General features: G+C 39.7%; 1 protein-coding gene across 5 annotated transcripts in view; it reads right to left on the reverse strand.

The window, feature by feature from the left end:
• The window catches only part of arhgef4 (Rho guanine nucleotide exchange factor 4), an 81,354-nt gene that overhangs the window by 34,955 nt on the left and 32,683 nt on the right, over positions 1-13,716 (reverse strand). For 4 of the 5 annotated variants that reach the window (XM_039676671.2, XM_039676670.2, XM_039676673.2 and 1 more), the window contains 3 exons: positions 1,950-8,219; positions 671-994; positions 253-382 (listed from right to left, as the gene is read on the reverse strand). In XM_039676671.2, coding sequence (XP_039532605.2) covers positions 253-382; positions 671-994; positions 1,950-8,219 — 6,724 coding nt within the window. The remainder of the gene's footprint in view (positions 1-252; positions 383-670; positions 995-1,949; positions 8,220-13,716) is intronic. The other variant, XM_039676675.2, reaches the window with a different exon arrangement.

Here is a 13,716-nt window from a genome sequence, read left to right on the forward strand (position 1 = left end):
TGATGATGAAAGACAATAAATTTACATCACAGACATCCGTGAGTCTCCGGGCTCCGATTGTCACAAACAAAACTATAAATATCTCACAGAGGGTTTTCAAAGGTTGCAGAATGAAGGAAACCATTGCCCCCTGGAGGAAACTAAAAGGACACTCAGACTTGAAGGGAAGATTTAAGAAGTCAATATACTGTGTCCCGTAATAAAACGGTTGTGGTGCAATGTGTAGCAGGTTTAAATGTCAATGTTCCTTACCTGAAATAAACGCATAATGCGGCCAGCCCAAAAAGTCCAGTCCAACAGGTGTGCTCTGGGAGAAGAAGTGGTCTTTGAGGGGAAGAGAGGGGAATTGCTCCGGAGAAGTGAGAGAAAGTCTAGCGTGCAACTATGGATGAGAAAGACACATACGCATTATGAAAAAAAAATAACACTCACTATTATTAATACAAGTTTTAATATGCAATATTAAAAAAAAATTAAATGACTCTAGTCTGAGCTCATCTTATAAACACTGATTTTTGTGTATTCAGACAAAACACAAGAAACGGAAGACAAGTCGGAAATCCTAAAGAAAACTACATGGGAATGATTCCAGGAGTACAAGAAGAAAGCAGAGCAGGAGAAGATAAAGTGCAGCGGCTCGGTGGTTCTCCATTTTCGACGATTTCCTTACTTTCTTGTGCTTCTCAGATGTTGGGGTGCTAAGCTGGCGCAAACTTCGCTGAATGCTTAGCTTCTTTTTATGGGTGTTCTCCACGTCAGTCAACGTTTCAAATGAGCATGAGCGTAGATGTGCTGCGGTCGAATTGTTCTTCCTTTCCAGGTCAAGCGCTACCTCTCTGATGCCCTGAAGAGACATGGTCCAACCGTAGAGGTCTGAGATGGGTCTGGGTGCAGCTGTACCCTGCTCTCTGGACTTCACCCGAAGCACACATGCATTTCCTTGTTGTCTTCTCTCTGCTGACTGGATGGCTGGATCAGTAGTCTGCTGTACATGCTTTGAGTGCAAATTTAGGTTGTTATTGTACATGTGTCTTTTGATGGATGTCCACTGAGAGATGAAGTTTATCAAATGTTAAGAAGTTCAATGTATACATAAGCAAGATATTTACACTGCATCAAATTGTTGCTATTCTTAACAAGAATTGTATACTTCTCCAGTTAAAACATCAATAAGTTGTAAAGAATGTATCTTCTAATTCTTGTGTATTTTGTCTGCACTGGTAGATTTATTCACTTGTTTTTACTACCATTCAAAAGTTTGGTGTCAGTACGTTTTTTTTTTTTTTTTAAAGAAACTAGCACTTAAAACAAAAATTATATTTTATATAAATGCTGTTTTTGTTGTCAAATAATTCAGCTTTGCATCACAGTAATAATTTATATTTTCTTTGAGTTCCAAACTTTGAAACTAATACAAGTGAAAAAAAATTGACAACACATTAGACAAAATACAGTTATATTCAAGACACAACCTATTAAAAACCATCCTTGAAAAGTGCTGCTTCAAGGATAACAAAAGGAAAAAATAATTTAAATCTCATTTAGGATTTTGCAGTGTAGGCTACACTTATTGAAAGGCTGCACTACATTGTGCACTAGATACAGCATACGAGCAATGTGATCATCCTTGATTCCTTGTAGGCCACTAGATGGCAGTATATTTGAGAAGTGCACACTATCACAGAGAGGCTCTTTAGTATAGTGACTTAAACATAACAACCCTTATAATTCCCTAGCTGGCCAGCCTCTTTAACAGAGAGCAGGAATGCATTTTGAAAAAATGCACCATAAAAATCCACTTATGATTTCATGTGTGAAGAAGAGTCTTGGGAAAACTCAAATTTTTGAGTTTTGAGACTTTTTGAAGTTTTGAGACTTTTTGAAACTCAAATAATTTGTTCAAAGGACACATTTAAACTGTCGAAACATCATAAATTACTTTGACTTACCTCTGGTTTGTTTATCAGGGATGCTGAATTCAGGCTATTCTGAGAATGGCTGTCTGAACTGCTGTCCTCTAGTAAGTATTCAGAATCAAAAGACTGGGTTGTAGTGAGTTGCGCTGTCCTTGGTTTCAGAGACCTCGGCCTCTGAGGTGGATCGGAGAGGCCGTCAGTGCTCACTCCCTGACCGAGCGAGCAGAGAGAGGACGCAACGGATCTCGAGGGGTAACGGAAGCTCCTCCGGTGTGTCCAGCCCAGAACAGGACTGGAAGGTTTGGGGCTCATGGGCCTTGTCGGACTATCAGTGTTCTCGAAACAGCTGAGAGACCTGGTCCAGATGGGTGACATCTGGGTTGCGAGTGCAAGAACATTGGGATTTACAGGTGACTGCGACCTATCCTCTACATTGGACTCAAAGCCATCTACTGAGGCCTGATCAGAATCTGAGGAAGTGGCATAAGGTAGCTCACCTCCTTCCAGACACGTACTGTCTTCAGCCTGTTCCTGAGGTGCAGATTCCAAACTCTGTGGGTCAAAATGGCAAGTGCTCCTTAAACTCTTTTGGGAAGCTGGTGAGCTGTTAAGTCTGGATCTGTTCTGAGGAGCACAGAAGGCACAATCAATATGGCTCTGATGTGTGGACTTGTCACAGACCGTCCCAGGAAGCGATAGAGTTCTTTTGTAAAGTTCTGCTTCCTTAAAATGTTTCATCTTCCTCCAGGACTGCTTGGTTTTCCCCTCCTCATTTTCAGACTGCAAGATCTGTTCCTGGTTGTCCCTCTCAGGATATCTGGACTCAAACAGGCTAGACAGAGACTTGTGAGCCATTGCGAGCTTCAGGCGTAAGTTCAAGTTATCGGTACTCTTGCTTCTTTTTTGTTGCAATCCCTCTGTCCTTGGGGAAGCTTTAAAATTCTGTGCATCTCCATCTTTGTGATTCAAATTTTGGGATTGTGTATATTTCTCTCTACACTGCAAGTTAAAAGCAAAAGCCTTTTCAAAAATGTCATCATTGGAGTGGTCAGAAAACTTTGTAATGTCTGTGAGATGATCTGTACTTTGTGAAATATGGGTCTTGTACAGCGAAGTTGGGGAACTGTTACGTGTGAGTGACCTACTGCACTTTACTTCGTCCCGTTCATCTCCATCCACATTGGAGTCCTTAACTTCCGGATCAACCTTGTTATTGCCTTTGTGTTCTCGTTTGTTCTTGCGGAATGAGGGCATTCGAGAAAAAACTGAAAACATAGAGCCCTTCCCTGATTGAGTTCTCTTATTCCTCGCAGAACCACGAAGACTAGACGATGACTGAGTGCTGTCCTCCGTCTCCTCACTGTTAGTACTGAAGTCAAGGTCTTGTGACACAGAACTGGAAACACTATGGCCATCACTGCTATCAAACTCATTTGATAAAGAGCTCATTGTTTCTCCAGCGTCTGGTTCATTCATGACAACGGCTACATTGGATTTTGTGCGCATGGCAGAAATGTTGTCATGTGGGCGGTTTGTAACGCCATCAAAAGAGCTCCATTTCTCATTAAGTACACCTTCTGATATTGGACTTCCTTTCTGTTCCTCCTCCAGTCCATTCTCCAACACAAACAGGCTCTCCAGTGAACGGTCCGACTCCAAAATAGCTTCTAAATTAGTGATGGGTAAAATTCGACAACATGTAACAAACGCGCCTTCGATCTTAGGGTTGTGCAGTTGCAAAGACTGCTTAAAAAGAGGATCAGACTTTTCACATAATGAATCAGGGATTTCAGGAGAGTTTGTTGTGGATGTTTCGAGTCTTCTCTCCGTGTTTTCTAATGCATGAGTATCATCGACCTTGAGAGAGCCACTCAATGGTAATTTGCTTTCCTCTCGGGCAAGCTCTGGATGTTTGTTTGCAAGCAAATGGACAGTATGTGAAAATTCACAATTTGTAGAGTCTGAATTAACCTCACCATCTGTGTTTGGGGGACTCAAGGTTTGCAAAACTCCAGTACTGCTCTGACTGATGCCGTCCGTGCCCTTGAACTGAAATCCTCCCGCTGCCTGCTCTCCCTCCACTGAAGATGAGTGCAGCTGGCACTCCTTCCCATTATGGCAATCACAGAGCTGCTTCTGTGTAACATCTTTGAATTCTGAAGGTTTCTTAACATTATCTTTGCTGTACATAACAATATTCATTTCAGGTGCTTTGAAGGAGGAAGCCCGACCAGCCGGGGTACTAAAAGATTCACTATCTTTGCAATCACCGCCCTTTGAGACTAAACATCCAGCATTATTACTAGATCTGCTGTATTTTTGCAAAGAACTAGGCAAAGACATTTGTACACTTGAGGCACAATCTGCTAAAGTAATGGCTTTAATGTTATTATTTGTGTCAGAGCTGTATTCATGGTTTCTACTGTTCAGCTGAGAATAATCAAAAGGAGTGAAAGGATCGGGACATTCACTAGACAAAATCTCAACGACTGACTCATTTTGCCTTGTTTGTTTGTCAGATAGGGTGTTGGGTCGGTGAAATTGTTTGGAGGTCTCTGTATATTCTATAACGCAATGCGCTAATTGTTTACAGTTCATTTGAAGGCCATCACTGAGCTCAAAGCAAACATCTGTAGGGCTGACTGGAGATTTCTCAAACAGACTAGCCAAAGATTCGACAGGACTGTCTACAGGACACCCATCAGCCTCAGCTGCCTTCGTGTCAGGACACGCAACACTCAACGACTTGGGCCTAGAGTATTCTATGCATCCCAAACTGTCAGAGTAAATTACTGATTGTTCAATAGAGGGAACTATTGTACATTCTTTCTGGTACCCTTTAATATTGTGATGCATGTTGCGATCCTCCTGTGTTCGTTGTAAAATTTCACCATCTTTAGCGCTAACACAAACTTGTGTTTCAGTGAATTCACCCAGTTTGAGAAAATTAATTTTACTATTAGGGCACTGATGGGTTTTGTAGAAATCTGCCTCAGGCTCATGGTCCTCCGAATATGTTTTCCCACTGTCCTGCACACAATAACTGTCCATATATCTACTAACTGAGTAATCTTCTTTTTCACTGTGCATTACTGGGCAATTTTGGTGAATGCAATGAGTTATGGCCTGCAGATCTGACTGTTCTGATGTCCAGTCATTGATCAGATGCTGATGCAGTGAATTTGACGCTTCAGCAGAAGTTGCATTAGGCACATTTGAGAAAGCTCCCTCAGCTCCAAAACACTCATTTTCCGAAACAACGGGAGTGTCAGTCAAGTCCTTCTTTTTGAAATTTAGACTTTCATTCTTTTCAAAGTTTAAATCAAGTTCTTTGTCAGTGTCCTTTGATGAATGCCTTCCAGATGTTTTCAATGATTGATTGACTTCACAGTCCATCCAAATGTCCATGCAGTCCTGTTTTAATTGTCCCCTTTCATAAGCCACTGTGTTTGAAATAAAACCAGCCTTACTGAGATCAACCTGTGATAGTCTGTCTTCCACTGAAAACTGTAGTTGGCTGTGTTCCAGTGAAGTATTGGATTGGCTATTCTCCATGGGGTTCTGTGATTGATTGTGTTCTGAATCCTGTGATTTCCTGTGCTGTACAGAATCCTGTGATTGGCTGTGTTCTGATGAAGTGTGACTTTGTTTTACTGATTCCTGTGATTGGCTGCGTTCTATTGAATCCTGTGATTGGGAGCATTCTACTGAGTCCTGTGATTGCCTGTGTTCTGATGAAGTGTGACTGTGTTCTACTGAGTCATGTGATTGGCTGTGTTCTATCGAATCCTGTGATTGGCTGCATTCTACAGAATCCAGTGATTTCCTGTGCTGAACAGAATCATGTGATTGGCTGTGTTCTGATGAAGTGTGTGACAGACTGTGCTCTACTGATTCCTGTGATTGGCTGCGTTCTATTGAATCCTGTGATTGGGAGCATTCTACTGAGTCCTGTGATTGCCTGTGTTCTGATGAAGTATGACTGTATTCTAAGTCATGTGATTGGCTGTGTTCTATCGAATCCTGTGATTGACTACATTCTACAGAATCCAGTGATTTCCTGTGTTGAACAGAATCCAGTGATTGGCTGTGTTCTGATGAAGTGTGTGACAGACTGTGCTCTACTGATTCCTGTGATTGCCTGTGTTCTGATGAAGTGTGACTGTGTTCTACTGAGTCATGTGATTGGCTGTGTTCTATCGAATCCTGTGATTGGCTGCATTCTACAGAATCCAGTGACTTCCTGTGTTGAACAGAATCCAGTGATTGGCTGTGTTCTGATGATGTGTGTGACAGACTGTGCTCTACTGAGTCCTGTGATTGCCTGTGTTCTGATGAAGTGTGACTGTTTTCTACTGAGTCATGCGATTGGCTGTGTTCTATCGAATCCTGTGATAGGCTACATTCTACAGAATCCAGTGATTTCCTGTGTTGAACAGAATCATGTGATTGGCTGTGTTCTGATGAAGTGTGTGACAGACTGTGCTCTACTGATTCCTGTGATTGGCTGTGTTCTATTGAATCATGTGATTGGCTGTGTTCTGATAAAGTGTGCGAAAGACTGTGCTCTACTGATTCTTGTGATTGGCTGTGTTCTATTGAATCCTGTGATTGGGAGCGTTCTACTGAGTCCTGTGATTGCCTGTGTTCTGATGAAGTGTGACTGTATTCTACTGAGTCATTTGATTGGCTGTGTTCTATCGAATCCTGTGATTGGCTACATTCTACAGAATCCATTGACTTCCTGTGCTGAACAGAATCATGTGATTGGCTGTGTTCTGATGAAGTGTGTGACTGACTGTGTTCTACTGAGTCCTTGTGTTCTATTGAATCCTGTGATTCTGAGCATTCTACTGGGTCCTGTGATTGGCTGCATTCGACAGAATCCTGTGACTGACTGTGTTCTGTTAAGTCCTGTGATTGCCTGTGTTCTACTGAATTCTGTGATTGACTGCATTTTATGGAAGCTTGTGATTGGATGTGTTCTGTCGAGTCCTGTGAATTGGTGTGTTCTATTGAATCCTGTGTTTGGGAGTATTCTACTGAGTACTGTGATTGGTTGTGATATATTAAATCCTGTGATTCTGAGCATTCTACTGGGTCCTGTGATTGGCTGTATTCAGCTGAGACCTGTGTTTGGCTGCATTCTACAGATTCCTGTGTTTGGCTGCATTCGACAAAATCCTGTAACTGACTGTGCGCTGTTAAGTCCTGTGATTGCCTGTGTTCTACTGAATTCTGTGATTGGCTGCATTTTATGGAAGCTTGTGATTGGATGTTTTCTGTAGAGTCCTGTGAATTGGTGTGTTCTATTGAATTGTGTGATTGGCTGTGTCCTGTTGACTCCACAACTTTCTGTTCAATAGGCTCCTCAACTGATACAGACTCATATTTAGAAAGATGCCGTGAGACAGATAAACTGATCTCATTGTCATCAACATTCAGCTCATCATGTTGAGTGTTTGATTTATTATGTTCAGCATCTGTACTTTTCACAACGGATCCAATTATCTCTATTTCAGTGTTACTAGTGTCAATATCATTTTGCCGTAACTCTTTCTCACTTGTGAACTGTATGTGTGGCTCGCTGTATCCTGATTGAGTGTCCATGATATTGTTGTTGATTTGTTCTAATTTGAATTTTTCATCAAAGGTGTCAGTAAATTGAGACTTGGCTCCATCACTGTCTGTTAAGGTGAATAATGAGTCTTTAGCACTTGACTCACAGAGTGTTTGTGGTTCTACAGTGTCCTTTAATTCCACTAGGGATGTTACTACATAGGATAGGCCATTCCTTGAAGAAGAATCAAGTCCAGGTCCTGCTGGAGAATTGCTGATAACCTCCCCACAATCTGAACCACCTTTAGCATCAGAAATTCCAGTACCATCAACCCACATGTGTATCATCTCCGTATTTCCAGTCTGTGTTTGCAATTGCTCAGTGGTCCGACTGTGACTGTCAAAAACAGCATGGTGGCTTTTTGCTAATGAGGGATTTCTCTCTCTGACTGAAGGAGAGGGTTTGACTAATGGAGAGTGTGAGACCAGATTACCCACAGAGCAAGAGCCAGTCTCATAGCTGTGCGACGTCCTGCAGCCATCCTTAGTTTCATGATTGGGGTTAGAGAAAGTGTCACTGCGCCATGAGTTTGTGTCAAAATATTCCTCTTTTTTATCCTGCGCTGCTTCAGGAACCGGCTCACACCATTCCTGATGGTCATGTTGCTCTCCATGGTCCTCCTGCTGAGACTCTCCATCTTCCAGACAGCCTGCTTCACTCCCAGAATCCTCTAAAGCTGGGGCCTAGGAGGAAAAAGACGATATATTCATTGTTTTCCCGTTCTTAACAAAAATGGGACTTGGACTCACTTAATTGAAGTAAACAGTTTATAAGTAACATCAGTGAGGCGATTCAAAATAAGAGTTAAACAATCCGTTGAGTATTTTTTTCCGATCTGCAATCAATTTAACTCTAAAGAGCAGTTTGCGAGGTTAACCACATAGGTATGATAATCATTCAATTACATCTTACATTCTTTCCCCCTTACACCAGGAACTAATGTGTCACTCAACATGCCCTGCTTCATGTAGTTAAATCAAAGCCTTTTAGAGAGCATATGAAGCATCTGAACCATTAGTTCATTTGTTCAAGGGATAATTTCCAATGAACAAAATGATGCATGATGATGAACAGACTCAGATGTAATAACACGTAAGAGCATAACAGATTGCATGAGTCATTAACATCATCATATTAGCACAAACAATAGAGAACAAAAAATTAACTGATGGAAAAACGCAACTAATCATAAAGTAGATGACAGCAAATCAACAGACCGTATACTATAAATCAAACCTTATCAGTGAATGCAGAAAGATGCATTTGTAGCCAGTTGGTGTAGTTACAAATGTCTATCAGTAGGGGCTAACTGGACCATGCTTACAAGGAAAAAACCTTTACCCTCTGAGCTCTTCTCATGGTCAGTAGGTTGTGGAAAGGGACGGGACCTTCCACAAGGGCAGACATTTGTGCCGTCATCCAGCTTAGAGAAACCATACAAACAATCCCCTAAGAGAACCACCAGCCGAGCAGCACAACGACAATCCCTTCTTATCGGACTCATAACCCACTGGCCTGTCTTCCATCAACCATGTCTCTAATCTAGTCCAAAAGATTGCAAAAGAAAACACCAGGCTAAGCTAGGTCAGCTAATGGTTCTGATGTTAAGTAATCTACAAACATCAGGTTCTGAGAGGGAGAGAGAAGAGATGAAATGAAAGCCTCCATCAAACCCTGCTTGTGCTTAAGAAGCGAGGGGTCATTAGGCACAGCACATATCCAGCTAATCCCACCAGGTCAAGCTACTCCAAACCCTTCATGTTAAATGAGGAAGGACACTAAGAAGAATGGCTTTAAGAATAGCAGGTATCAAAGAGGAGAGTGCCAAACACTTCTGCACAGCCTTTTTCAAGGTAAACAAAGCTTGAATACTATTTTTGGAAAATAGGAGTACAGGAATATATGGTAACCCATGCACCGTTTAACTTGAAAATATATGTATGCAAATAAATGTAAATGTTAAAATATTTTTTATTATATTTTTATTATTACATATTTTGTATTTAATTCTTTCTTTCTTTACTTCATGCATGATGCCAATTTCTCATAACCTGTTGTAGGGATGTAAACTTGAACTCCCCAATCTTCAATATCCTAAGGGTTAGTTCACCCAAAAATAAAAATTATGTTTGTAATTACTCACCCTCATGTTGTTTCAACCCCGTAAGACTTACGTTCATTTTCAAAACACAAATTAAGATATTTTTGATGAAATCTGAGAGCTGGATCACTCCTCCATAGGCTTCTATTGTAATTTAAACCTGCCGGTCCAGAAAGTTATTAAAGTTAAGTGACTACAGTGGCTCAACGTTAAGTTTATCAAGCGATGAGAATGCTTTTTGTATGCAAACCCCCAACCTTCCCACCCCACCACCCCCACCACCAAAAAATAACGACTTTTTTCAACTATTCGTTTTCTGCTATGTGGTCCTCTGAATTCACGTAGTGAAACAGCGCAGCGCTATGTTAAAATGTAGGCTAACTATTAGAGGCCCTCATAGTAGAAAACTATTTGGACTATTTTAACAATGTTTTTACTAACTTTCTGTGGCGGCAGGTTTCATTTACAATAGAAGCCTATGGAGGAGTGAGACAGCTCTCAGATTTCATCAAAAATATCTTTATCTGTGTTCCGAAGAAAGTCTTACGGGGGTTGGAACAACTTGAGGGTGAGTAATAACTTCTATCTATTCCTTTAACTAAACAAATAGGCTAACACTTGTTTGCTAGCTAGTAGTACAGCATAAGTCAGAAGTAAAACCTGTTCTCATTGGCAGGTGGAATGACCGCAGCCAAAAACACAACGTCACCTGACCCCATTCAGTAACCAGAGCTTGTTTTGCCAAATTGATTACAGTTGAGTTACCTAAATGGCTTAACATCTTAACACTACACCGTGGGCTGGGCAGGAGAATGGGGGGATTGGTTTTGTATTCAAGTGTGAATATACAGTATATACAGTAGGTGTACGATGTAAAAATAGAAAGACAGAGCCAGAAGAAGCACATGTGATCCTGCACACGGGACTGCTACTACTGACCCTTAAAGCCACACTTGACCCACAATATAAAAACCATTCACAGTCCTTCAGCTTGGTTCATATTTTGTTTTCACTAGGAAAGTTACTCATCAACACCAAGCAAAAGTTTTCTACTTTAATATATTATACTTTTAATATTCAAATGAATCGCTACATTTCTCGAAAAGAATCATTACATAACCAATTTATATTTGAATACATTTTAAATGTATGCATTTTAGAATGCAAAAAACAACAGAAGAAGAACATTGAGATAGCATGTATGATTGCTAACAATCTTTCTCAAGGTATTATAGACATCATTTGTTTAGATTTATTAGGATTCAGGAGGAGATACATGCACTCTCAGAAAAAAAAAAGTACAAAAGCTGTCACTGGGGCTGTACCTTTTCAAAAGGTACACTTTTGTATCCAAAGGCTACATATTGGTACCTTAGTGGTACATATTAGCACCTGAAATGTACATATTAACTCATGAAATGGACATATTAGCACCTAAAATGTACATATTATCACCTAAAATGTACATATTAACACCTAAAATTGACATATTAGCACCTAAAATTGACATGTTAGCTCATGAAATGGACATATTAGCACCTAAAATGTACATATCACCTAAAATGTACAAATTAACACCTAAAATTGACATATTAGCTCATGATATTGACATATTAGCACCTAAAATGAACTTAGCACCTAAATGTACATATTAACACTTAAAATGTACATATTAGCACCTAAAATGTACATATTATCACATAAAATGTACATATTAGCACCTCAAATGTACATATTAGCACCTAAAATGGACAAAAGTTTACCTTTTGAAAAGGTACAGCCCCAGTGACAGCTTTTGTACCTTTTTTTCTGAGAGTGTGGGTGCATCGGATCACAGGATCCTGCTGCTGTCTCCACAAGAGCATGAGCTCATCCCATCGGAGAGGCCAACCACAGAGAGGGAATCACACACACAAACACTTCTACACACATGCTAGGGGGGAGTCACTCTCAGGAGATGCACACACTCACAGAGGACACTTCTGAGAAAGGAACTAGAGATCATTTTTGATGATACATTCAGACAAAGTGAAATGACGTCTTGTCAACTGTAAATCAGTTAAATATGACAATGAAAGCACAGGAGAGATGATTTGTGGTGGTAAGTTATATGTGTTCATTGTAGGGCTGCTCTTATTTCTAAATAGAGGAGTGGAGAAGCACAGAATAGAAAGCAGATTTAACATACTGTAGTGAAGCTCAAATATATGCCATCAAATACAAGGTGAGGATTAACATCATGATATTAAAATGCAAATGGTGAGGTCATCTTAGACCACACCTTCTAACTGGTTCTCTCATTAAAAAAAGATTTTGACCTCTGCTGAGTGAAGCATCTGTGTATTTGAGGAAATTAATTAATAAAATACTAATATTTCTTTGCAGAAATGTTTGCTTTAGATTTAATTTTAACACAATCCCGCAACTATCAGTAGTAACAATACACCTGATTAAAACCCAGTGGATGTTCTAAAGAGCTTTAGCATCTTGAGTATAGAGAAGCGTTCGTGTGCACTGCTGTGCATAGTAAGTGGTTGTAGTGATTTAGAGCTGGTGCAAAAACACAACTGCAACCCCTTCTGTGCCAACTAAATCAGCTGACTTCAGATCAGATAAACCATTTTAACAACACTCTCTCCAAACACACCACGGTTGTGTTATTTCATATAAGAACTACTGTAAACGACAGCTTTAAGATATGTATTGGTTAAAATCTTAGTTAAATGCACTTAATTTGATTTTTAATCAATAATGTATCAGTATTACTATTTTCCTACATTTCCCTGTTTTTTTATTTTTTATTAACCACTCTAGATAAATCCATTAAACTAATAGCCCTTATTTTCCCGTTTCAACACTCATCATTTCTATATATTTCTGGTAAGTTTAAAGGCATGTGCTCGCTTTATTAGGAATACCCCATTTGAGCCATATCCCCATCAAAGGTTCTTTTTATCATGACATCATAATATCTATTTAGCTTTGAAGTGCAGTCTAACTTAACAAACAGTGCATAACATTATCTAGATCTGCAGGTATGATGCAAAGTACGTAGTAGACACATGACTGGCACTCTGAATTTTTTTTTTTTTTTTTTTTGTACTAGAAGTCTAAAAAATATTGTTGTTTAACTTAAAAAATTAAGTAACCTGGTTGCCTTAAAATTTTGATTGAAGTTGGTTGATTGAACTGGAAAAAGTGAGTTAATACAATGAAGGAGATTAATTTAATCATCAGAAACTCAAAATAATAAGTTATCTTAACTAAATAAATTATTTTAAGCTGATTTGACAAAAGAAAAAATGTTGTGATAACAAATCTTTTTTACAGTATATTTCTATATTTTTTTTACAGTGTAGATCAGATCTGGTATGGCATTTAGGCTTTTCAACTACACTAGCATTTACACCAGGTTCTACCGCAATCATTGTTAAGTGCCTAGTTGATAAGTTCATTAAGTGTCTGATATATTGTATTAAGATCTCCAGAAGCAGCATGCAACACACTGACTCAATCAGATCAGTGCCGTGTCACATATCACACTTTCATACTGGGCAACTGTACATTTTCAGAAGATGTGCACACTGCTGTCAGACTGACAAGGAAGGTCAATGCTTATGGTTAGAATAAATCCAATTCAGAGATTTCATTGACAACAAAGAAACAGATACATAATGAATGCTCCTTCCTAGACCTGGATCGGGCATTTTCAGCACCTGAAACACCTGATTCAGGCTTTTCTCAGAGGAATTTGATAGTGGAGCATAATTTCAGTCTTTTTATTGCTTTCCAACTCTGATTATCATATTATCTAAAATACCTCAAGGTGCACTGAAGCACAAGAGGTTACATTCACTCCCATCCATGTATTTTCTCGAAACTATTCAGGGTATGGCGTGTTGAATCAGCGGACCAAAAAACAAGTGGTTTCTTGTACCTAATGAGGAGGTGATGAGCAGATTATGCAACGCACCCCTGCTGAGAAAAACTTAAAGCTGTGCTCTGATAACTCTCAAAGAGACTCAGGAGAAAAATCAGAGATCCCAAAATGCACTGGGAAAAGACTTTTACCCTATAAA

The sequence above is a fragment of the Pimephales promelas genome, chromosome 5 (assembly GCF_988280905.1).
Source record: "Pimephales promelas chromosome 5, fPimPro1.hap1.1, whole genome shotgun sequence".
NCBI lineage: Eukaryota > Metazoa > Chordata > Actinopteri > Cypriniformes > Leuciscidae > Pimephales > Pimephales promelas.